The 26,609-nt window shown below is 44.3% G+C and overlaps 1 protein-coding gene across 2 annotated transcripts in view; it reads left to right on the top strand.

Moving 5' to 3' along the window:
• The window catches only part of RAB6A (RAB6A, member RAS oncogene family), a 358,201-nt gene that overhangs the window by 177,506 nt on the left and 154,086 nt on the right, over positions 1–26,609 (top strand). For both annotated transcript variants that reach the window (XM_085623332.1, XM_085623333.1), the window contains exon 2: positions 14,030–14,088. In XM_085623332.1, coding sequence (XP_085479458.1) covers positions 14,030–14,088 — 59 coding nt within the window. The remainder of the gene's footprint in view (positions 1–14,029; positions 14,089–26,609) is intronic.

The following is a 26,609-nucleotide window of genomic DNA, read 5'->3' as shown; positions in this document are numbered from 1 at the left end:
ATATCTCTATCTCTATCTATCTCTATCTATCTATATCTCTATCTATCTATATCTCTATCTATCTATATCTCTATCTATCTATATCTCTATCTCTATATCTCTATCTCTATATCTCTATCTCTATCTATCTATATCTCTATCTCTATATCTCTATCTATCTATATCTCTATCTATCTATATCTCTATCTATCTATATCTCTATATCTCTATCTATCTATCTCTATCTATCTATATCTCTATATCTCTATCTATCTATATCTCTATATCTCTATCTATCTCTCTATCTCTCTATCTCTCTATATCTCTATATATATCTCTATCTCTATATATATCTCTATATCTCTATATATATCTCTATATCTCTATATATATCTCTATATCTCTATCTCTCTATATATATCTCTATATCTCTATCTCTCTATATATATCTCTATATCTCTATCTCTCTATATATATCTCTATATCTCTATCTCTCTATATCTCTCCCCAGATATTTAAAACTGTCCGTGACTATTTGGACCTTACAGCCTCTTAGGAGACGTGGGGGTGGGCCATGTAATAAGTATAGCTCCGACTTATCCCAATTGATAGCATATAGCCATATACTGCGCTGATATTAAACACATGCAGCGACCTTGTAGGCGAGGTTATACACAATAGTACGTCATCTGCATATAAAGAGGTTCATTTTGTATTTAACCAGAATGCAAGTGATTAGCTTTGTGCAGCAAGTTAAAACCACTTTGAAGAGAGATCCTTACTGTTAGGAAAGCTAGCTCCCTGTTAAACTAATTGTTACATGCAGTCTGTGGGGCAGTAAAGTTTATTTTTTTTATTTGTTTTGTTCTCATGCCACTTTGCTGTACTGTGGTAAACTCGAATTTAACCTCTTCATTGTAGCATTGTGTGTCTAAGTTGCTTTAAATAACGTCTTATTGGGCCACATATATTTCACTGCCATGGCATGAATATATTTTTTCTCTAGCCACACCTCTTATCTTATTCACTTGTTTACTAAGCATTGGCTAAAACCAGTAGGTCTCACATGTCACACTACAGCACAGCGATTGACTTTCCCAAACTTGTGTGCATTTGCCATCATTTTTATCAATTCCAATATGGCAGCTTGCCACACACCATTGGTGGGCACCGGCCAGAGTGCTTGTTGGAAAGTTGACCGGGAAGTATACAAAGAGTAGGGAATGAGAAGGGGCGTGGAATTGAAAGCATCAGTGAGAGTGTAGATGGAAATGGAGGGAGGGAAACTGCTTTGCATGCAGTACAGTGCACGAGATGTGAGGGCACAAAAGGTCAAAAGGAAGAAGTGTTGACTGCAAATTGCCTGTGGGCTCATCTAATATTTGATTGACAATACCTCAAGCCAATTTCCAGAAAAGTCAGTGGTTTGAAGTGGGCAGACCCAATGTCCGCTTTAGGTATGTGTTAACATATTTGCTGCAATAGGTCTGTCAACTGTAGACAGTTAATGCTTTGTGTAGGCAAGGCCTAAACAGGTCTGTGACGTTCTAAATATGGGAGCTATAATAGAGGTCCCAAAAAAGAAGGGTGAATTCGAAGATACTGCTTCTATCTTTTTCAGCAGTCAACGGGTTGATGTTACTACTATTCTAGTTGTCATCCTCATCAGCTTTTTCCCGCTCTATGGAGTCATTTATGATGAAGGCTCTAGCACAGATCTAGTTGATTTTCCATCTGAGATTAGGGAGATTTTGCCATAGATCTGAAGGAGGGTTGCATTTACTTCCACGTCCTCATCTGCCACCCCTTTTGGGAAGCTTTACAACCTCTCTCAATAAGTGAGACACACTTTGGGCCTAGATGGGTGGTTTTCTTATTGCAATGAAGTTGCGCAGTAGGACTAGTGAGCTCTTTCTTAAGTATAAGAATGTCCCCTTAGAACATATCCTTTCTTTTTCACCAAAGTTTCTCTCAGATTTACAATTATGCATTTTTGGTGAGACTGCCACGCAGCATTGAGGCAAATTGTCACAATTATAAGAAACTTCGTTTAGATCAGAAGGAAACTTTTTTTTTTATTTCTTTTGACAAGTTTTATTTGTATGTTGCTTCATTCCAGGTAGACTGGCGGCTGTCAGAGTTATCCATTGCTTGGTGTATTGTAGCCTGTATTCTCGAATTCTTAAATGGATCAAAGCAGTATCCATACTCTTCCACTGGCATGTTTCTGTGGAGGTGCCTTACAAAGCATCCATTTGCTGACATCTGCTAGTAGTGTGATCTTGGTGTCTGCTCTAGATCAAGCAACCAGTGTCTACATTTCCTGCTTCAGAACATTCTTAGCTAGACCTTTTTGTTGGTATCAGGGCTTGCTGCCTCTTCAGCTACCAAACCTGCCCACTTTATCCAAGTCTGTTTTTTAGGTCTCGCCTAGGCAGTTCTTGCGCCGTCTCTTCAAGACATGCAGTATTCAGGATATCGGCATGAAGCTACACCCACTTTCGCCCATCTTTTTAATTGGCTCCTGTCATTGTCTTTTGTAAATGGTGGCTTTTCATCTGTCAATAGGCTTAGTAGTGCCTTCTTAGTACTGCCTTTTCTCTTCTTGTAACCTCCCATGAGGATACCCCCTGTTACATGTGTTACTCCTTACCTTTGATCTACAGCCTCGGAAGTCTTTTTTCCTAAAAACCTTTGTTCTGCCTGCTGATGCAGGCAGTACACCCTCTCCAGCAAAGCTTTTTATTTTTTTGATATGCAGCGCTGCTAGAATTATGGCGGCCGCGCCTTTTTCAAATGTATTTAAATTCTCATTGCTGAAGCAGCTGCATGCCTTTTTTTTCCTGTTTATTCACTTTTGATACAATGATGGTGCCCGCACTTTAGCTTTAGACATCTTAAGCTAAAGTGCGGGTGCCGCCATTGCTTCAAAAGTAAAGAAATAAAAAAAAAAGATTTTCTATTTCTTTAATTTTGAAGCAATCGTGGCACCTGCGCTTTAGCTTAAGATGTTCAAAGCCTAATCGCGGGTGCTGTGATTGTAACAAAAGTAAACAAATAGAAAAAAAAGTGCAACCACCATTTTAAAAAAATTGTTTACTTTTGTTGCAGTCACAGCATCCGCCCTTTAGCTTTAAACATCTTAATCTAAAGCGTGGCTGCCGCGATTGCTTCAAAAGTAGAGATCAATTTTTTTTCTATTTTCTTTTGAAGCAATCATGGCACCCGTGCTTTAGCTTGAGATGTTTAAAGCTAAAGCGCGGGTGCCGTGATCCATTAGCTAGTGCTACTTAAAAGTGACTCATTTTAATTAAAAACTTTTTTTAAATCTAAAGTGATCTCCTAGTTGTGGGTTGTTTTGGTGCTGTTCCATTGATTATTCAGTGTGTGTCGTCGGGAAATGCACTTGTGCCTTTCTTTTGTAATCCATGGTTCTTTGCTTTTGTCTCAAAGCACAGTGTGGCAGTGTTTGAACTGAAATGCTAGATTCATATTCTTGGAAAAGGTTTTCTCAGCACGTGACTATGGAAAAACAATTGCCCGGTGCCGGGAAAGGGTGATGGAAAAACCTCCACCTGCTTTGCAAAGGCGCACACCCAAGCGTCACTGTGCCGACGTTGCAGCAGGGAGAGCGAGTAAAGAAATCCTGCAGTGGAGCTACTGGTTTGCAGTACTGGCATTTTGAGCTGCATACAGGACTCCCGCTTGTCTCTTCCCCAGGCCGGACAAGGCCCTACTGCTTATTCCCTATCCCAATTTGCTTGACACACTTCTATCCTCCTCGCCTTCCTTCCTCTCTGGACGCCTGCAGAAGGCAGGGATGAATGGCAGATGCCTCAATGCTGTTAGTGTGCACGTCTTGTGCTCATTTGTGTGTAGAGTGGCTAGGTAAAAAAAAATTGTTAGAATGCCAATGACTCAATCTTTGCAGGATGCAGTACCATATGTGGTCAAAAGAGGTCCCATTGAACCTCTTTCGGCCACATATGGTACTGAATCCTGCAACATGGCTAGGTAAATAACCATTTGCAAGGCAATAGGTCTCGTATTCGTAAATGTTAGAGCTGTTGGCATTAAAAATTACAATGTATTTCACTTTTGCTTTTTAATACACCAATGGCAATGCGCTATGTAAATATAATTACTCAACCGGAAATAAAAAAACACAAGTAACAAGCATTGTCATTTTCAACGCCAACAGCTCTAACTTTAACAAATGCGAGACCTATTGCATTGCAAATGCTTTGTTTTTGCAGCAATCAATAACATTTTGTTTTTAGAACTTTCGCTTAAAGCAGGTACACTTTAAATTAATCATTGTGTGCCCCTTGACCTCCCATTTCAAAACTGTGGTGACAGTTTTTGGCCCTGCCTCTATCTGTTGTAATATTGCCAGAGATAACTAAAAGGCAAGTAGAACTAAGTGTCACAAAATAACTGCTTCCCTACTCGCAAAGCAAATGGATATGGGTCCTTGGAACCAACACTCTGAAATGATTAGAATATCTTCTTTAGGGCACGAAACTAATGAAAACAGAACTGTTCAGAGATGGCATTTAACTAAGAATTGTCTCTAAGAGAATAACGTCCAAGTAATAGTGGGCAAGGTACCCTTTCTCTGAGGCTCTTAAGGACTCTTCCCCAGCTTCAACTTACTGTGCTGTAGCAAGTGCTCGCAAGGGAACAGCAGTAGAACATTGTTTGCTTTGCAAAACCCCTTAAATTAAATCTGTATATCTTGTTGCCTAACCTCTGTTCTTTCGTGTAACTCTTCCATTGTGTTTTTTCCCAAGAGAACTCTTCAAACATGCCTTTGACACATTGTGGCCGTGTAAAGTTCATATTCCTTAGTTAAAGTTTTTTAGTGGGAATCCTTTCTACAGGTTTAGGAAGGCAATTGAGCAGCTGGACCTCAAAGGTCTTAAAATGGAGGTGTCTTAATTACCTTTCTTTGAAGGTCTGTGCTCGAACACTACTGCTTAAGTACACAGCATGTTAGCTGGTGCATGTTCTTGATTGGATGAATATTGGGTTTAAATCTATTTTTTAAATAGGCTTTCTGAAACAGTGCATGTAAAATGTACGTGAAAACATTTCTTGGATAGTTCATTTAATTTTAGTCTTGGTGCCATGATGTGTATGCGCAGTGTGCATGTCCTGGCAGGATGCACTTTTTCATTTTTTTTTTTTTAAACTCTGCCCCAAAGACCTATTTGCTTGTTATGTAAGGAAATAACTCTTCATGTTTGGACTGTTTCTTGTTTTTTGAGGCCACCTGTATTTCAGCTGCTAGTGCTCAGCTAAAAGCACACTGAAAGATCAAGTGAACTTCAGTGAAGCCTTAAGTTTAAGGTTTTGGCCACCTTGTATTTTTAGCCCCTGATATGCTGTTCTCCTGATGCATCTTTAGTAGGTGGCATACTTGCACTTTGCTTTGCTTGGTTTCAAAGTTGGTTCGCATAATCGGATTGCCTCTTCTGATAGTGTTCACGTTGGCCATTTTAATGGCAGCAATGTTTGAGACTGCCTGCTGGATGTCTCATCTCGCCATTGTTGGCATGACTGGATTCATATAGTAAAAGGCTGATTCCTAAATGACTGCTTCATAGGTTTTGCTGGTAAGCGACCCTGGCATTAGGCTTCTTTCCTAATAGCTGTTTGGCTGCTGGGAGGAAGCACACCATCTAATTTGCTCGGAGGGTGGCTCTGCACGTCAATCATGTCAAGTCTCAGTGAACAGTAAGATAAAGTCCTAATTGAGACTGCTGTTTTGCTGGCAAGAAACTTCCAATTAGTGCTAAAGATTCGGTTATTTACAATGAGCTTTACAATTTACAACTATCACCTGCAAGTCAGCCACCTAACATTGTTAAATGTTGGGTTATCTGGGTAATTTTGCGGGTTGCAGAAATGTGCCACGTACCCGAAGCTGCAGTGGGTAATGTTACGTGACTGTGGTGTTTTTTCTAACAGAAGAGTTGTATTTCCCTGTGGTTTGAATTTTGGTGCATTATTGATGAAGGCTGTCATGTAGTATTTACTGGTTGAGATTATCCTAATGGAAGTACTCCGCAGAAACTCAGATTGCAGTAATGCTTTTGTCTGGAGAGTGGGTTGTCTCCACAAAAGGTTTATCTAGGCAGATCCGCAAGTTACATCGCTTCGGTTTCCTGACATTGTTGGTATAGGAAAGGAAATGCAGTAGCATAGAAAAGGTGTAGCATGCATTTTCTATAATAAATAAAGGGCTATTCTCTATTCGAAGGTGGTCTGCGTAATTTGCTTCTAAGCATATTTGCTTTGTATGGATGCTGTGAACCATTGGGGTGCAGCTTCATGGTACTTCTGAATGTGCAGTCTGGTAAATGTCTCCAAACTAAGAATTCTGTTGCAGAGGGTTTCAATGTAGGCCAGAAGCAATATGTAAGTTTTGAGGACCTCCATGCATTCCCAGTCCACAAAGAATGGAGTGCTTCATTTCTAGGTCGAGCTTTAGCGGCAGCTCGCAAGCGCTGCTCGCTCTGCGAGACATGCAGTAGTCCAATATGGGGAGACAAGCTTTCCCCACTCTCCGCCCATATTTTTCATTGGTTTCTGTCTTTGTCCTTCGTAAGTTCTGTCTCCTGATTATGAGGCTTGTTAGTCCCACCTTATGTCCATATCGTCATTTGTACCCTCCCATGGCTATTGGCCCTTTACATGGAGTGTTACACTGTACCCTACGTGTTATTTATAAGCACTATTTTTTTCCTTCCCTGCCCGCACTCCCGATATCCTTGCTTTCTCACCCCCCCACAACCGACGTCTGTGCATTCTCGCTCACCCCCCTCCCTATGCACTCCCGTTTGCAATGCAATAGCTCTCGCGTAAATGCAAGTCCTATGGCATTGCAAATGCTTGTTGTGAAAGTTCACTCCCATGGAGCATGGCCGCTGGAGCAAGCAGCTGCACGCACGCTGCTTGCGTGCCCTTATCTTGTTGTTTTCCTAATTTTTTAGGTCGAGGACTACCGGTCTGCCGAAAGGCAGAACCGGAAGTCGGAGATTTTATGACTTGGAGAAGAGGGGCTTTAACCCGCCCCTCTTCTCCCCTGTTCTCCATTGGCTGGCCTCGTAAATACTGGCCAGCCACTGGAGAAGAGGTCAGTCATTCCAAACAGGCCCCGTCCTTTTCGGATCGGGGGGCGTGTTTTTTGCGAGAAGTATCAAGGAGGAGACAACGGCAAAACACGCACCCGAATCCGAAAAGGACGCTGCCTTTCTCCAAGGCATTTTTGCTCTGCCTCGGAGAAAGGCAGTGGTGTGCCTTTTGCTCTGCCTTGTTATTGTTCACGTTGCGCTTCACGGAGAAGATAGAGATGTTGTAGGCCCTGCCCGATGCCAACGCCCGCTCTGATCAGTGTGTAAAGACTCTAGCCACCCTCTTCAAAGGCATTCCTTGTACGTGAAGAGAAATACACAGGTCTGTCCTTCGACAAACGCTGTCCTCGAGTATAACACTTGCCATTTCATTTTACGAGACCTAACAAAACGAAAGTGATTTCAAATCAGATTTTAATTGATTGAACCTAGTCCCTGGTCAAGGTTTAGCAAGACACACGCGTGCCCCAGAGGAGCACTGCACACCTTAGCTGACGACATGTGAGCATTTCAAAGCACGGCAACGTCCAGGGCACGGTGGGCGTCACAGACCTCACCCTGAGTGGAGTCCGCCATCCGTGGCCCCTGCTCAAAGGGACAGCATCTGAGCAACGCCTGCGTGTTTTGACGTAAGTGACATTATCAATCCCCGGGCCCAAGAAGACAAGACATTCATTTAACATAAGCCCCTCCCCCAAACACACACAACACCAACAAATGTTTACAGCTAAGCACAATAAAAAAAGCCAATGCCACTTGTTATTTTTTTTCTTTTTTTAAAGACGGATGTAAGGTTTAGTTGTTCAAAACCTGCAGTTCAAATAAATGCATGTTTAATCAATGGTATGTTGCTGTATATGCGTAACCACGCGCTGGGGGCGTGGCCATTAACCATCTATACAGAAACCGAGCATCTTACAGTTATGGCCAGCATATATGACGTTGCAGCTCAGTGGCAAGTGAAGTTTAAGTTTAGCTCACTTATTCGGGGCCCTTCTGGGGAGGGGGGTAATCACGTGCCAGTGCGCATGGGCCACCGGCCGCCAATAAACAAACAGTGCTGTGCATTGTGAAGGCGATGCAGCAGCGCGGAGTGCAGCGGCCCTAGACAGCTGCACGCTGCAGTCCGAGGCTCGGTCACTCCCCCTGGCTCGGGTTTGGAAGGATGGGGACGGCAGCTCTGCCTCCAACTTTACACTCTGCGCTTCTGAAAACAATACCGGAGCCTGCGAGTTCCCTCCAGCTCCCCCTAGTCCCACCTACCACTTCCTGTCAGGACCTTGGGGAGGGGGCAGACGGCCAGCCTTCCTGCCTCACCATCAATAAAAGTAATATCAGAGGGTTTGGGAAATGTACCAAAGCGGACAAAAACAAGCATTTACAATGCAATGGTCTCGGCATTGGTAAAGTTAGAGCTATTGGCATTGCTCATGACATTATTTTTGTTTATGTTTTTGTTTTTAAACATTTAAAGAAACGGCATTGTCATGAGCAATGCCAATAGCTCTAACTTTAACAATGCCGAGACCGTTGCATTGTAAATGCTTGTTCCACATTGCTGCTGGCCCCGCCCTCCAAACCTTCCTGGTCTCGCACACTTCCTCACTGTCTGCCTGTGATCGATTGTAGGAACACAGGCGCTACTCTGTCAGTGTGGAAGTCGCTTGTCTGACCCTTGTCCCCGTCTCTCTTTAGCTCTTAAGTTTTCACCCCTCTTTCCCAGAGCAACCTCACCCTGAGCGCCCTCCCAGGGGTTCTCCATTTTCCCCCATGGCTCCAACCCCTGCTCTGGACGCTCTTACTTGGCTGTAGATTCTGAGCCCCGCAGCGCCTCTCCATGGGATCGGTGGAATGGGCTCTGGAGAATAACCTTCTGGAGCGGGAGCTGCGAAAAGTAAATAGGATCCTGTATGGGACAGGGAGCAGGCGAGGAGCAGCGGCCAGCAGTCTCGAGAGCAGGTTTAAAACATTGGTTGGGGGTTACAGCGAGCTGGGGAGGGGAACTGGGGCCGTTACTCAGTATAGCTCCTGAATGTTCCCATGCCCTGTGTGCACCTTCAGATAGTTATGACTTCGTAGCCAGCAGCATATACATATAATATATTTTTTTTTACAGTTTTCTATAGCTTGACACGGGTATTGTAGCGCTTTATGTGCGCACCCGTTACACAAGGACACATTCATTTTTGTAGCCACAGGAGAGGAAATGATTTGCACAGAATCGCAGGACGTTGAGCCAACGCAGAAACCGAACGTGGTTCCCCAATTACAATCTCTGCAGAGTGGGCAGCTCTGGGGTTATGCCACACCCTGTCCCCCGATGGAATGTGCCTTGCTGATTTGCCACTTGTGGAGTGAGGGATTTCTAGTGCGGGATGTAGGGCTTGGTAGCAAGGAGCTGAATCTGCCCTGCTCCCTCAGCCTAATCCTGCCCAGCCCCCTCTCCCCCCTTGTGTCCGGCAGCTGCTTTGTTATTCACTTCACACGTCTATTCTACACTCGAGCTCCTCCAGCCAGTGAAGGCCTCTTCCTTAAAGGCCTCAGTGAATGGTGTAAACAGGGCATTTGGGTATTTAGGTGACTTGATTAATCAGTGATGGACTTTGATGCCACACGTGACGTTGCTATCCTGATGAGCTTTAAGAATGCACATCTGACACTTGTAGTTGTTCGGCGATTAGGTGTATTTATTGTTGTAAGGAATGCGTATTTCTAAATTGCTTTTTTTTTCTTTTTGCGCGATGAACAAACACCTTTACCTATACCCTTTATACATTGAGTGTTTGTGTACAGCTGTACATGAGTACTCTTGTGTGACATAGTTTTATCTAAAGAGTTCTGAGGAGCCCAGCTCTGTTGTTTTGAGTTCATGCGTCTCAATTTGCTAGGGCCCGTGTTATTGTTCAGTGGAGTAGAACTGATGCTTCTAAAACTGAATATTAAAGTGACATGCAAATTAGTTTGACCCCGAAGACTTTGTGCCCATCTGTGCGTTGACTATATGTGCAACCTTGTGTGTGTGGGGCACCGAGTGCGTGTGTTGGGGGGTGGATTGTTTCCAGTTGGGAATCGCTGCCTATTACATCCCTCCACTAAATGCCTGAACTCGTGTTCACGTGTGTCAAACTGCTCATGGCCTGTAGTCAACAAGCCTGGTGTGATGGCTGATTGTACAGATCTCTCTTGATCCACGCTGGGTGGGGCGCTGGCCATTCAAAAATTCATCTGTGATCCAGGCTGAGTGAACAGGAGCAGTTTGTTAAACATCCAAGGAATCCTGGCTTTTCACTGCCACCCAATCTTGACGAATGATTGAACATCTAAATATTTCCAATTCCCATAACTTAATAAGTTACCAGAAAGTGTAACTGGTCCAAAAGAGCATGATCTCTTTTAAGAACGCTAGTTTAACCTTACTGGTTCGCAGGTTTTGTACCCCTCTCCAGTTAATCCCATTCAGATTGCAGATGCAAAAAATAGATAGTCTGTGAGTGTCTGTTCTTGAACCCCCATCTCGATGAACCAGACTCCAGCCAAGGAGTCCCAATCTTCTGGACTTGCAAAGCACTTGCGTATAATGCAGACATCGATATTTCACGAAACATAGCTACCAAGTGACCTCAGGTCACATGTCACACCGTCAACCAATCCCAGCTTTTAAGCCCAAATCATACTGCATGCTAGAAATTATCGGTTCATAAAATGTAAAAAGTGAAACTACAAGTCCCAGAATGAAGTGTGCTGGTCAGTTTCAGCCGGGACAGACAATGTGTCCTACTTGATGTTGGCCCAGATGCAGCTATGAAAAACATAACACTGATACGCTTATTGGCAACTTCCTATTTGCAACTTTCCAGTTGGCTAAAACGGGAGCAAATAATAATTGTGACTCAAAAATTAACATTGAGATGAACCAGTTATTTGCTTTGAGTGAAACTGCCGACAAGGGAACTTTTTATGGGCTGATTAAGGACAACTCAAAACAAGCATTTGCAATGCAACCGGTCTCGCATTTACCCGAGTTTGAGCTATTGACATTGTAAATGATAATGCCTTTTATTTATGTTTTGGTTTTTGAAACATAAATAAAACATATTGTCATTTACAATGCCAATAGCTTAAACATGCGAAAATGCGAGACCTATTGCATTGCAAGTGCTTGTTTCTCCTACCTATCTATTTACTGAGATGTTCATGACTTAGTTACATTAGCAGTCTTAGTTTTATGAAATGGTTTATCAGTATCCATGATCTCTTAAGTTGTTACTTGTACGAACATCCACTGCCTATAAGTGGAGTACTACGTAAAATCATATGTAAATAAAAAATAGGCAAAGTTATGTGGAGTGCCCTGAATTTTTTCAGTGCTACTCTGCAGTGCATTTTGTATCACACTTTAATACAGGTGAGTCATATAGTGCTAGTTTCTGTTTGACTTCTAGTATCCTTTTAGTCTGTCCTTTACAATTTTTGGTCGATTGTGGGATCTCTTTATTGGATGTTATTGTATGAAGTCTTTAAACGCTGAGTACACAGAAATTGATGTTCTGCAGCACTCTTAAATCTGTCTACTGTAACAACTGACATGGATAATATTATTAAGCCAATTATAGTTTTTCGAAATATTTTAAAAAGCTGAAGTAGGATACATAACTGTAGTTTGTTACTGACTTGGGCTGCGTAAAAGGTTGTTGCCAATTGCCTTTTCTTTAGCTGCATAATTAAAAATTACATTTTCAATATCTGAACGTAGTGTTCCCCCTTGCTAATTACTACACGTTTAAACAAAGATGTTCTCCAATTTCTATACCAAAGTTGCTTTAATACATTAAGTCTACAACTGAGTAAGTGTGGAGTAATTCTTTAGCTTTGTGATGAAATGTAGTACTAGGATTGTGCTTCTGAATTTTTGTGTTTAAAAACCCAATAGTCTTCGTCCTGGTAGCTCAACTGGTGGCTCCTTTCTTTGTAATTTAATAAAATGGCTTACTTTGTCACAAGCACATGTCTTTCCAGTAGCAACAAAGATGGACAAATGTAACAAAGTTTATTATGTGTGTAAATTGATGAAGAATGTGAAAGGCAGCCCTGGTAACATACCCAACAGAAATAAGGTAGTGGAAAATAGGAAGAAAATTAGGTTATTTCTGGTAACTGAGGTTCAAGGAAGAAGTATGGAAAAATACAAAGGTGAAGTAGCTGCTGTAGAGAAGAGGAAAAGAAAAGAATCGTACTGCAACATTTTCATGAATGGCCTAGACAAGCCATGGCAGACTTTGGGTCCCAATTTCCCCTAAATTGTGGCAGAGGGTTTCAGAATTTCACCAGGTCGGAATGTTGCAAGGAAAATATTTTTTCAATGGTTGAAAGAGTGTAGAACTGATTGGGGAGTTTAATTTTAACTTCAAGGTTGATTGTATTGGAGCTAAAGTGGTAGTCTACATGACAAAAGGTGTGGGTAGAAATTGCTTGGGTGGGATGAGTAAAGTGAGTTGAAAAGGTTGTGCTCAACCATTACATCACCCTTTTTGAGTACTAGGCGCGCAAGCTACTTTTAAGTTTGAAGAAAGACTTTGAGTGTGAATTAGACAATTTGTGTGTATTAGGCTTGCAACTTGTCTGAGTTGTTGACACTTATGGTTTCGGCACGCAAGCCCAACAAGTATTTGAGATAATATAACATGCACGCTTTCAACTGCAGCATCTTGGTCGAACCCCTGGCAAAATTGTGGAAATGTTGAGTGAGTACCTTGAACGTTGTTGAAGAATACACATCTTTGAACATGTCGGTGGTGTACCACCAGATTTAGTTGTATGAAGAGTCAAAAAGGGCTCAGTGACTCCAGAGTTCACTTACTGGTATAAGTATAAGCTATTTCATCTGGCTTCTGCACTCTCCGTGTTTCAAAGAGTGAGCATGTTGTTCAGTGCCGTAAAGGGGAGTTATTTCCATGATGTCCTCCTGGTTTATGGTAAAGATGAGAGCGAACATGACAGGAGAGTGTATATAGTGTTGGAGGTATTGGAAAGGAGTGGTTTGCTCTGAGAAGGGTTAAATGCTGATTTGCTGAGGATGAGGTGGATTACTTGGGAAGCCTGGTTCAATGAGATGTGTCAAACCGAAGGTGACAATTGAGACAAATTGAGGAAGCTCCTCCCCAGGTGACAATGCCCTGCTAAGGTTTTTTGGGGGGCTGGTTCAATACTGTGCATTTGTAAGTAAAACCGCACTGCTTTGGAAAGGTTTGAAAAAAATGAGTTGTATATTTGGTGGAATGGTTTAAAAAAAAATGAGTAGTCTTCTCATTCAAAATATGATTTTATCCACTTATTACCTTCGTATTCATTGTTGTTTATTCCCTTGCTCCACTCTGTCCCGTCCTTTTGGAAAGTAGAACCACTTGCACAGAATAGTAGTAAGTACTTATAGACGATTGCAGCATAGATTTTATTATGCTGAAGACCCCCACTCATCTCAAGTTAACTTAAATCAAATGTTTCCTGGAAGTTAAGCAGATAATGTCCTTCTGCTTTTATCTTTTCACTTTTTGCATTGATTTAAGTGAATCAAAAGTCTTATATAGTGCTGAGGTTTGGCTCTCATTGACTCCCATGTAAAATGTTACTTTGATTATTCATCGTTTCATGAGGCTTTAAAAAGGTTTGTTTTTATTGCGCAGCGGACCCCACGGCTGTTTGGACCCAGGACATCCCTAATTCCAAAAGTAGGAGTAAAGCACCCTCAACCCATGTTTGTTCTAGGCTCCCAGATTGTAGTATGATAGTTTCACTAGCTGTTGATGCTGAGTACACTTTTGCAATTAGCTGGGACCATCGATGTTTTGTAATTACTTGCCCAACATTTATGAAAACAATCCGCATTAATCATTGTGTATTCTTGTTTCTTTTAGTTGGAAAGACTTCACTGATCACCAGATTTATGTATGACAGTTTTGACAACACCTATCAGGTAAGAAACTTACAAAAAGGTTTCATAGATTTCAAGCAGAATTGAAAGCTATTGAGAGTGCACATTCAATGTTTTCGGTGCTTTCTTCTTGTGAAGACATAGTCCCCATACCTTTTGTACCTATTGCTTCTTGTGAAGACACAATTTCAATTATTTCTGTACTCTGACTCGTTTGAAGTCATTTTCTCCTTACTTTTGTGCCATGTGCTTGTTTCTTGTGAAGTCATGGTTCCCATTCCTTTTGTATCCATTGCTTGCTTCATGTGAACTTACAATTTCCTTTCCTTTTGTGCCCTGTGCTTTTTGTTTGAAGTAATTGTTCACATTTTTTGTGCATTGTGCTCTCTGTATTGGAAGCCATGATTCCCATTCCTTGTATACCTGGTGCGTGCTTCTTGTGAACTTGTGGTTTCTATTCCTTTTGAGGTTTCGCCTGTACAGCGCTGGCACTGTGCTTGTAAATCTCTTGTATTTAATATATCTTAAAAGGGGGCTCTTGCCAGTTCCCCTAGCTGAATTACTGTGTCCATCCGCTGTTGTGTGGAACATTTTTTTTGTTTTCTTTCGCTGACTGCACACATTAAAACAGCTGTTACATTCCTGATCTTTTTATCATGACGTCACCGAGGAGCAGTCATTTGATCTTACTCTACATTTTATGTGGGCTTAAGTTCTTGATATCGATTTTATAAGTTCGAGGCATGTGGGCTGCTGAATTCATATCTGTGCATAGATCGCCGCCTAGTGTTGGGTCCGGATGTTTGCACGTTGTTGTCCTGGAAGAGTCTTCGAAGTATCCTGAGATAGGTGACTCCTCCCCTGGACCACAGTGCGCATGGGCATCCTCTCCATCCTCAGATTGTTTTTTTCCGCCATTGGGTTCGGATGTGCTTATCTTGACTCAAGTTAGGAAAATCTAGTTTTCAGGCCAAAAGGCCTTTAGTTTTCGTCGGTACTGTTCCCGATCGGTATCGACAGTTTACTGGTTAGTTTAGCGACTTTAACAACTTTTTCGGATCCTTTCTATCCGACCATCGACCCTAAATCGACGATGGAATCGAGGACCCCATTCAAGCGGTGTCCTGTTTGCCACGCGAAATATCCCCATATCGACGTCCACCCGGTGTGCAACAAATGCCTCTCACCGGATCACGACGAAGCGAAATGTATGGCCTGTGCCCGATTCAGATCCAAGAAGACTCTACGGAATCGACGAGCCGCGAGACTTGAAGCGCAGCAAGCGGCACCGGCCCCGACCAACATCTTCAGCACCGAGGACGAAGATGTCGAAAGCGTGGAAAACATACCCTCCAGCCCCGCTTCCGAACACGGTTCCAGATCGGAAGACGTAGATGAAGAGCTTTTTCACAGGGAAGAAGCCGACGATGAGGTAGGAGACTACGATGAGGCCTTACGGGCCGAAGAAGGTAGCTCTGGTGACGAGCAGGGCCTACCCGTCCAAACAGAAGATATCCCAGTGAGTCAGTCTACGGCTCCGGTCGAGGGATCGCCTTCGGGCCTTACCCAAGACCAATCCCGCAGTTCCTCGGCCCCGCCCTCTGGCCCGGCCTCGGACATCCAGCGAGAGCCATTATTACCCAAAAAGACTGGTTTCCCTTCCACGAAACCGAAACCAATCGTCGCACCGGTTCAACAGAAACCGAAAGTGAAAATAACACTGGTCGGCTCGAGGACCACCACACCTTCGACGCCAGCCAAACCCGTCGGCTCCGACCGCACCAAAAGGGACTTCGGGGCCGAACTCGCTGCAGCCGATGTCGGCGCCGACCCAAAGAAAAAGGCCATCGGTACCGCCAAAGCGCCTCGGCCCCCGGCACCGAAACAATCGGCACCGACCACCAAGGTTAAAATGGCCGCTGCATCGCAATCCACCTCGAAAGCAGCAACTACGGTCCAATCATCGACGCTGTCGACAGCTACTACCTCTCCTCGACTCGACCCTGTGGCTCCAAAGAAGTCCACACCTGCCTCTGCGGAACCACTCGGCGCCAAAGAACCGTCGGCGTTTCAGGTGCGACAAGTTCAGGCGTCCTTGCAACGCATCAGAAAAGGCAGCCCTCCAGGCCACGTCGGGCTCCGAGCCGAAAAAGGCTCAAAAGGCACCTTCGGCACCGACAAACATCACCTTTGGGTTGCCGCCATCCACGGCGCCGAAACTCTTCGAGATCAGAACACGTGTCACCCAGACAAGGCCCCCGTCTACTGAACACTCTCCTACTGGGACATCACCGTCCCACTTCATCGACGCCGACACCGGCAGGCTCATGCTCCGAAAGCGGAAGATCACTTCCGAGCAGGCTTTGGACTCTTACAGGATCCCGCTAAAGCAAAAACTGCCGGCAGAATCGGAACCCGTTCTTTATGAACGCCTCCACACCTCTTACCCAGACCCACAGTCCTTCTCTCCGATGCACTCCGACACGGATGCAGTAGAGGACTACATGGGTGACGACACCACCTACCCCAGGGATATGGACCCTGAAGGCCAGCAGGACCCTGATCAAGTTTGGGATGACCCTGTAGACCCAGGTGCCGCTCTGGATACACAGGACACGCAGCTTTATGGCGCAAAAACGTCTCCCACAGAGGACACTGCTGCATTCAACGCCCTCATTGAACGTGCCGCAGCCAATCATGGAGTGCAACTCCACTCAGACACAATCGAGGATGATTTCTTAGTGGACACTTTCGCATCCTCAGAGAGGACTGTAAAGACTCTGCCCATGTTGAAAGGTGTCCTCAAGCCAGCAAAGGACATTTTCAAAGAAACCACCAGGGCACGGGTAATAAACCCCAGGATCGAGAAAAAATACAAGCCTGCACCTGGGGACCCTACGTACATTAGAGGCCAGTTACCTCTGGACTCCATCGTAGTTGCTAATGCTCGCAAACGGGCACACTCGCAGACAACTGGTGATGCTCCTCCCCCGGACAAAGAGTCCAAGGTTCTAGAGACCTCCGGCAAAAGGATTGCAGCCCAGGCGGCAAACATATTGCGCATTGCCAATACACAGGCGCTCCTAGCTCGCTACGATCGCTCACACTACGACACGTTAGAGACCCTACTCCAACATCTACCAGACGAGTACAAAGAGGCAGCGGAGCTCCTCATCAGGGAGGGACAACTTCTCACAAACGCATCCATTAAGTGTGCACTGGATGCCGCTGACACAGCTGCGAGAGCCATAAACACCAGCGTCATGCTACGACGACACGCCTGGTTACGAATCTCCGGATTCAAACCTGAGGTTCAAAATAACATCCTCAATCAGCCTGTCAACCCCGACTACTTATTCGGACCAGAGGTTGACACAACCCTAGAAAAGATAAAAAAAGACAGACACTGCGAAATCGATGGGGGCTCTGCAAACGCAGACATTTCGTAGTGGCTCCTTTCGTCGCCCCGGAAATAGAGGAGCGGGTAGAGGACAAGGGTCACAGCAAACCTACAATAAAGGGGGTACACAAAGTACCTATGATAAGAACACACAAGGTGGATATCGTGGCTCCAGCACAAAGGGCAGAGGATGCGGTTACGGCAATACCAGGTCCTCCCCCAAAAACAAACAGTGACGCCCTCTCCCTTCCCCCGACCATATAACACCTGTCGGGGGAAGACTCCAGCGGTTCCTGTCCACGTGGAATACCATCACCACGGACAGGTGGGTCAAAGATGTTATTCAACACGGTTACTGCCTCGAATTAACCTCCACTCCACCCACAATACCGCCAAAGCACCGTCCTATGTCCTCAGAGCACTTAGCATTATTACAGCAGGAAGTGCTAAGTATGCTGCAAAATGGCGCAATAGAGGTCGTGCCCGTCCACCAGCAGGGGACAGGGGTGTACTCTCTGTACTTCTTAATACCAAAAAAGGACGGGTCACTCAGACCCATACTAGTCCTGAGACCCCTCAACCACTACATTCTCTCAGAGCATTTCCACATGCTCACCCTACAGCAGGTTCTCCCGCTGCTCAGACAGGAAGACTTCCTAGCCACGCTAGACCTCAAAGATGCGGATTTCCACATACCCATACACCCGTCACACAGAAAATATCTCCGGTTCACTATTCAGGGGCAGCACTACCAATTCAAAGTCCTTCCCTTCGGCGTGACAACAGCACCCAGGGTTTTCACAAAGTGCCTAGCTACTGTGGCTGCACATCTACGGAGGCAGCACATTCACGTCTACCCCTACCTGGACGACTGGCTTGTTCAGGCAAAGTCAGCCCAGCAATGTGCCAGCCACATGTCCCGCACCATTCACCTTCTTCACAGTCTGGGATTCTCACTAAATTACCCAAAATCGCATCTCCAGCCCGCACTCGTCCAACAGTACCTAGGTGCGACCATAGACACACTGGCAGCCACAGCTCAGCCAAATTTAGTGAGGATCGACAGCATGCAAATGCTGATCTCAAAGTTCAAACCCCAACGCTCCCTTCCTGCGCGAGTGTTCATGCAGTTGATGGGCATGATGGCCTCCTGCATTTTCATAGTCCCGCACGCGAGACTACATATGCGCCCGCTTCAGGAGTGCTTGGCACGTCAATGGAACCAGGCTCACGGGCAATTAAAAGACCTAGTGTTGGTAAGCGGTCGGGCATACAACTCTCTGCATTGGTGGAATCCACAAAACCTTTGCAAGGGCCGACCGTTCCACGAGCCTGTTCCACAAATAATACTGACAGCGGACACGTCTCTCCAGGGATGGGGAGCTCATGTACTCAATTACACAGTGCAGGGACTATGGACAATACAACAAAAGAAGATGCACATCAACGTTCTGGAACTGATGGCAATCTTCCTAGCCATGAAGGCATTCAAAGAACACTTGTGCAACAAAGTCGTGTTGATCCGGACGGACAACATGACTGCCATGTACTACATACAGAAGCAGGGAGGAACGCACTCTCCACAGTTGTCTCATCTGGCTCAGAGCATGTGGAAGTGGGCCATTCAAAGGAACATATTCCTCATGGCGGAACACCTCCCAGGCAAGGACAACCAGATGGCGGATCTGCTCAGCAGACACAGCCACCAAATGCACGAGTGGGAGCTACACCCGTCAGTACTCCAACCGTACTTCCAACAGTGGGGTCATCCAGAGATAGACCTATTCGCCACAAGCGAAAACGCAAAATGCCAAAACTTTGCCGCCAGGTTCCCACATCCACAGTCGCAGGGCAATGCGATATGGATGAACTGGTCCGGCAGATTTGCATACGCTTTTCCCCCAGCGCCGTTGATACCGCTGGTGGCACGCAAACTGCGACAACACTCACTGACACTCATCCTGGTTGCTCCAACATGGGCGCGCCAGCCATGGTACACCACCTTTCTGGAACTTTCCGTGGTGCCGCATCAAAGGCTGCGGATCAAACCCGCGCATTTGACGCAGAACCATGGAGAAATTCAGCACCCAGATCCGCAACAGCTGAACCTGGCGATCTGGCTCCTGAAGTCCTAGAGTTTGGCTACTTAAACCTGCCACCCGACTGTATGGAGATCATTAAGGAAGCTAGGAGACCCACTACCAGAGCTTGCTATGCAGCCAAATGGAAGAGGTTTGTCATTTATTGCAATAACAATGACATTAACCCGCTAGATGCATCCATTCAAAACATAATCTGTTACCTCTTACACCTATACCGATGCAATCTGGCATACACCTCAATACGTATCCATTTAACCACAATAGCAGCCTATCTCCAAAACAGGCAGCACCTCTCTTTATTCAGAGTGCCTGCCATCAAAGCCTTCTTGGAGGGACTTAAACGAGTAATTCCCCCAAGACACCCACCAGCACCAGTGTGGAACCTCAACTTGGTCCTCACCCGACTGATGGGTCCACCCTTCGAACCTCTCCACTCATGTGAGATTCAATTCCTCACCTGGAAAGTGGCTTTTCTAGTAGCAATCACTTCGTTGAGAAGAGTTAGTGAACTCCAGGCACTAACCATTCAAGAGCCATTCATACAGGTTCACGCAAACAGGGTCGTACTACGTACCAACCCCAAATTCATGCCTAAAGTAATATCGCAGTTCCACATGAATCAAACAATTGAACTGCCCGTTTTCTTTCAGAATCCACAAAATGTCGCTGAAAGAATGCTCCATACACTAGACGTCAAAAGAGCCCTAATGTACTATATAGACAGAACCAAAAGCTTTAGGAAGACAAAACAACTTTTCGTTGCCTTTTCCCCACAACACAAAGGCAACGCCATCTCCAAAGCAGGTATAGCCAGATGGATCGTTAAATGTATTCAAATTTGCTATCAAAAGGCTAAACGCACATTAACGATTCCCCCACGAGCCCACTCAACACGTAAGTTAGGGGCCTCAATGGCTTTCCTGGGAAACATTCCTTTACATGATATATGTAGAGCAGCCACATGGTCCACTATACATACATTTACCAAACACTATTGTGTAGATGTACACTCAAAACAGCAGGCAGCTGTAGGACAGGCTGTTCTCAAAACCCTTTTTCAGACCGCTGCAGCTGGCACTGGTGGCCGCCGCTAATAGGAGGTACTGCTATGTATTCTATGCACAGATATGAATAGCAGCCCACATGCCTCGAACTGAATATGCTACTTACCAGTATGCATCTGTTCTTGGCATGTAGGGCTGCTGACATTCATATCGCCCACCCTCCTCCCCGGCGCCTGTAGCAGCTGCAGCTCTCAGAATTACTGTATAGCATGGTCATCACTTTCTGTATCTACTCCATCACTGCCACAATGGCGAAAAACAATCTGAGGATGGAGAGGATGCCCATGCGCACTGTGGTCCAGGGGAGGAGTCACCTATCTCAGGATACTTCGAAGACTCTTCCAGGACAACAATGTACAAACATCCGGACCCAACACTAGGCGGCGATCTATGCACAGATATGAATGTCAGCAGCCCTACATGCCAAGAACAGATGCATACTGGTAAGTAGCATATTCACTTTGTTTTGGTCAGTTATGATTATGCCTGCATGAGCAGTGTGAAGATCTCGTGTCACTCTCCCCATATTGGAAGTACTGGACAACACTGCCATCTACTCGTTATTTTTTTTTAACTGAATATAAAAATTGCTCTTGCTTACATTCTCTCCAGGTTTTATGTTGCTCCGGTACAAAGCAGAGTACTGGTAGTCAATTCTATCAATTTGGATATCTTTTGATTTGACGTTTTGCTTGCACAAACAGCTTATTAATCACACAGGCGAAACCTATTGCATTTACCAATGCTTGTTTTACTCTCTGCATGTCGTGTTTGAAGTCTGTGTTCCCATTCATTTTGTACCCATTGCTGGCTTTTTGAGGTCACAATTTTCTGTACTTTTGTGCCTTGTGCTTGCTTTTTGTGAAGTCGTAATTTCCATTCCTTTTGCACCTTGTGCTTTCTTTGTTTGAAGTAAGATTTTCACTTACTTTTGCACTGAATGCATCTTGTGATGTCATTGTTTCCATTCCCTTTTTAACCATTGCGTTCTTTGATATACGGTATGGTTCCCATTCATTGTTTCATCCTTTTTTTTGGAATTTGAATTTTGGTGAGCTGTATTGCCGCAGGGTGTTTCTTGACTGATTGAAGCCATATTTTGACTACAACCAAAGCAAAGCAGCGACTTAAAAGAAATCACATACGTTGTTTCTTTATCTGGTGTTTGGTTCTACGTGGTACCTCCTTTAAGGATTTGCCAGTGACATATCGTCTTATCTTCTGACTTTTGTTATTCATAAACCTGTTCTTTTTATACTTGGGGATAGTACAAAAGATATACAGAACATATTAACGTCCCCAAAACAGTAACTCCACACACTACCCAAAGTTCCCCCCTTTAACGAGAGAACATCTTCTTAACCTGGGCTGTTCTCCAAATCCATAATCTTAACTTCTAGTTCCTTGGACATAGCTGGTGTTGGTAAAAGAAGACATCATCCCAGTGAATAACAAAGTATTTTAAAGTAGTAGTAGCAGTCGGAACATTCTAGGTCATCTTCAAGCTGCCACATAGACTGAGGCCGTTACGGCAATGTTTTGGAGATCTGTAGACATAGACAACAGGGCACAAAGAAGATTTTTTGCCTGTTCTCTTGAATCCTCCTCCCGTATTGGGATTTACAAGAAAACCCCACTTTTAATGATTGTAGCGATACCATCAAGGACACTAATCAAGACAAGTGACCATAACGATGCTCTTAAAGCAATTTGTATTTCGTTGCCTTTGGGTGCTTGAGGACAGTTATGGCTTTGTAAGTAGTGCTTTGTCTGCTTCCATTAGCTGGATTCCCTTCTATATTTCCATGGAATTTCATAGGATTTCTCCAAATTTAGATATTCTTTAGGGCCATAACTGTTAATGATAGGCTAAGTGTTACGTTTTACCTCTTGCTAAAATGTGCTGGTTTCTTTAATTTCAGTTGCATTACTTTGCCTAACTATCTATGCTGGGGGATTTCAGGTTTTCAGTAAGCCTCATTGAGTGTTTTTCAATAGTTTGATCAAAGATCACTCTCTTGAGCATTGATTAACTGCTGCTTCTTGTAAATGTATTGATGGAATAGTTCTTGCTTTGAGTAGTTGTTCATTTATTTTTCTGCATTTAGTATGGATGGTAAAGCTCTTAACGGTGCTGTTTCAGTTGTGCACAGATGGGCTTGTTAGTGTATTGATTGCTATGTGTTCTTGATTCCTTTTATAGAAAAATAAACCTTGGCTTCCATTAAGATGGGCCACAAATAATGTCGTTTTATTTTTGGGGGTTCTTGCTTTTTTTCTTTCCTGATTTATATTCTAGAGCAGTTAAGATGTGACCTCATCCCCTTGTTTACTGTCCCTCACCCCCCACTTTCACAATGTATCCTCTCATTTTTTTTTCTATCACCAATTCAGCTCTCCTGCTCTCCCAGGTCTCTCCTCCAGGCCAACTGTCCTGGAATCCACGCAACCCACGTCTGTCGTTTTTGACACCCTCCAATTCAAAAGCCTCAAATGTTAGTTTTCAGGCGATCAGACTTTTAAGTGCTGACTTGTGAGAAGGGGCTTCCGATAAAGAGAAATGCATATTTCTAAAAAGTGCCAGTAGGGGCAGAAGAGAGAACAAAAGCCTACAAGGACAATAATGAGCTATCCGAATTAGACTGGCTCCATCAAAAGCAAAATGTGTGTACAATTGCTTTAGTTTGCAGTGTTAAGGCAAAGTCGCTTTGGAAGGAAAGGAAGAAGTCCTTTGTTTCCGAAACCATTTTATCTTTAGCATGACTAAAAAAAAATACATATACTTGACCAATCACTGGCCTCAAACGGAGTAGTGTGCTAAAAGGCTGAAAAGGCGTTGGCGCTGTGACAGGATGGCAAACATTAAATAGATACTCATAGGGTACTACTTTTATCACCATGTTTTATAAACTTGAACATTAGCTAGCGTCGTGTAATGTTTCTAATTCTCTCACCATGGACATACACGGAGGTTTGCTCAGGGTAATTAACTTTTCAGGCTGCAGTAATAAATGTGGTTCTGTGTTTGCAAGTTTAGTTTTGTGTGTTTTGTGCAGTCCCGCACGTTTCTTTCTACCTGTGGACAAGGTTTGTCTTTCTGGGGAAACATTCAAGGTCGGCTGAAGACACAGTGATATTTCAAATCAATTCGAGGGCCATCTGCCTACGCCCGGGGCTACGCAGCAGTGACAGACACCCACTAGGAAACAGGCATTGGCATAGCCAATAGGTCTCGCCTTTGGGGCCTTGTAAGTAAAAAAAAAAAAAAAAACTGAAGTGTAAGACTTCACGTTTACATTTACTGCATCCTAAATACGAAGTAAATGCACACGTGGAGTCTTATACTTATTTTGTATTTGTTTTTACTTACAAGGTCCCAAAGGCGAAACCTATTGGCTATGCCAATGCTTGTTATTGAAGCTTTAACACATGCACTCGCCTACCACCATTCGGCTAGGAAGGAAATCCCAAATGCATCGAAGACAATTTGAAGATTATGCCAAATCAGGCAACTATCTATACCCCCCAATACAAAGATCCATCTCATAATGTTTATCAATAGATTTTTGACTGAAACAGAAACGGGATTGCCTATATTGTTGATCAAGGGGGAAGCTGTTTAGCTCAACTCAACTTTGCAGCCCCTAACCATGTGCTCTCTGTGTGGCCTTAGTGGACCTCACTTAACCAGTCTTGATGTTTGCTAAAGTATTCGATATTTCAGACAAATTAGTTACCTAAATTCATCAGCCAAAAAGCATGAGAATATGTCTCATATTTCTCAAATCTACCTTCCTACGACCATAGAAGTCTTTACCCTACTCAAGATCTCCCACAGGCAGTAGAGCCAGGAGCTGTGTTTGGGAGCTGTACCCATACCCCATAGAACGATAATAACTTTTTTCGCTAAGTATAGGCCGAAAACCATTAGTTTTCTTCTGGTGGAACAAAGGAGATACAAGACGTTTTACGGAGCACGGTTCTCTAACAAAGCTCAGATTTCTCGGGGTCAAATTTATGTATTTGTTACAGAACAGAATACCAGTAGGAAGGGTTTTCATGAAATCTGGTTCTTACAAAGATGTCTCTCCATTCTGCCTGGGTGAATGTTCTGCTAATTCCCATCCCCATCTTATGTGATTCGGAGGGAGGGTGTTGAGCGATTGTGCTTGTAGGAGAATTTGTTATATCTTGGTGCAAAGGATTTTGTTTCCCTCTTTAGCAAGTAGACATTTTTCAAATGTAAGAGGGGATTTAAGAGCATGATTAAAATGTCTGCAGGCCCTCAAAAACACTTGTAGCGCTCAACTACATTTAGATTGTGGGGTAAGAAATCCCCAGGCGCTGTTCACAAAAAAACAGAATGAAGATTGGTTGTTTTTCAGGTCAGTAAAGATCCTAACCCATTAATTTTATTGACATTTGTAGAGCCTTTATTTCAGTGGTGGCTCCTGCATTGGGGCATGGGGGTGCCGCCCCACTGCTTTCTCGCAGTGCGAGAAGCAGAAACATAAAATTGTAAAACTACCATTTTATGTTTCTGCTCCTTGCACTGCGAGAAAGCAGAAGTGCCTGGTTGTGGGCGGGCAGGTGGGCGGTACTTCTCAAGGGCAGGGGGAGTGGTTTGCCTACTATTGTGGACCCTGACTGCTTTGGTCGGCCCTGGGGCTGAAGAAAGCAGTCATGCGCACTCTCCCTTTTCGCTATGTAGGCTGCATGCAGCCTACATAGAGAAAACGACCTCCCATTAGGCACCCGGCTGGGGCACTGTGCGCCTGCACCACACCAATCGCAACGCTGCAATTGCAGCGTTGTGATTAGCGGAGGGGAGAGAGACTGCCTGTGGGTGGCTTTCCTGATGAGCGCGGAAAACGCTGGACTGCGGGAGTCTGAACCGGCCAGGAGCTGAGGCGGCGCGGGACAGTGAGATTTTATTTTAATTGAACCACTCCTGCTTCCCCCCGCGACAACCCCCATTTCCACCCCCACCCGCCCGTCATGCCGGCCACGACTGGCAGCTGGGCTGCGTGGTGCCCAAGTGGCCGCCTTTCATATCGACTTTTCAGGAAGATTGTGCACATTCTTGCTGTAGCAATGGCGATCCTACAACAGACAGCCAAGCAGAGGAGTGCAGCCAGAAACTCTGAGTAAGTAGCTCCTTCTGTGAAGCCAGGGTGAAGGAGGGCAGACTCCTTTGTCAGAATGTGTGTGCTCCTGGCTGGGTGTCCAGGGGGATCATTCCATTTGGTACCCCTGTGTCCCCCTCCCCCCCCCCCCCTCCCCACCCCCAAATCTGCTTTTCATTAAAAAACGATCACATCTATCAAACCCGTCTCGGGCACAGTGTCTGCTTTCAGCGTAGTTCCCACCATGCACGTAACATTAGATCGAAAATATTTTTTTTAATGTAACCAGGCAAAAATACGTATTATCTGTATATCCGATGTGCCATTTGTGGAAAAAAACGACAAACTGGGATAAACACTTTCCTGGCACTTCTTAGCTGCGAAAAGCTACTGGGTTGGGCTCTTGATGCTTTCATTTAGTTAATTGTGAACAAGGGGTGCCTTCCCCCCGATTTATGTACACTTATATCACTACCCTCAATAGAACTAATTAGTGTGTGTGTGGTGGGGTGTATGTAGAAAAATATTTTTTCAGTGATGGGTATGCTCCAACACGGTAGGGGTTCTGGTGACCAAGTACACAAAGACGGTTTTTGTATTTGTTATACTGCATGTTTATTTCAGGTGCTATTTGGTTTAATGTACGTGTCTTCCGTAGAATGTTTATTGAAAACAGTATGTGAAACGCTGGACAGTGCGGTTCGGTTGCAGTTCGTAACAATACCAACATGTTCAGTTATGTTAGTCACAAGGTGGAGTTTTTCTGATTACTTTATATGAGACCCATCTGTAGAAGATGGAGCATTTCTGGCAGGCCTTTGTCACTGAGCACTTGAAATGTTGTTCTTATGGGAGTAGTAAAACCATGGAA

The sequence above is a fragment of the Triturus cristatus genome, chromosome 8, assembly GCF_964204655.1.
Source record: "Triturus cristatus chromosome 8, aTriCri1.1, whole genome shotgun sequence".
Lineage (NCBI taxonomy): Eukaryota > Metazoa > Chordata > Amphibia > Caudata > Salamandridae > Triturus > Triturus cristatus.
The sequence above is the reverse complement of the archived record's forward strand: the minus strand, read 5'-3'. Positions and strand labels throughout refer to the sequence as shown.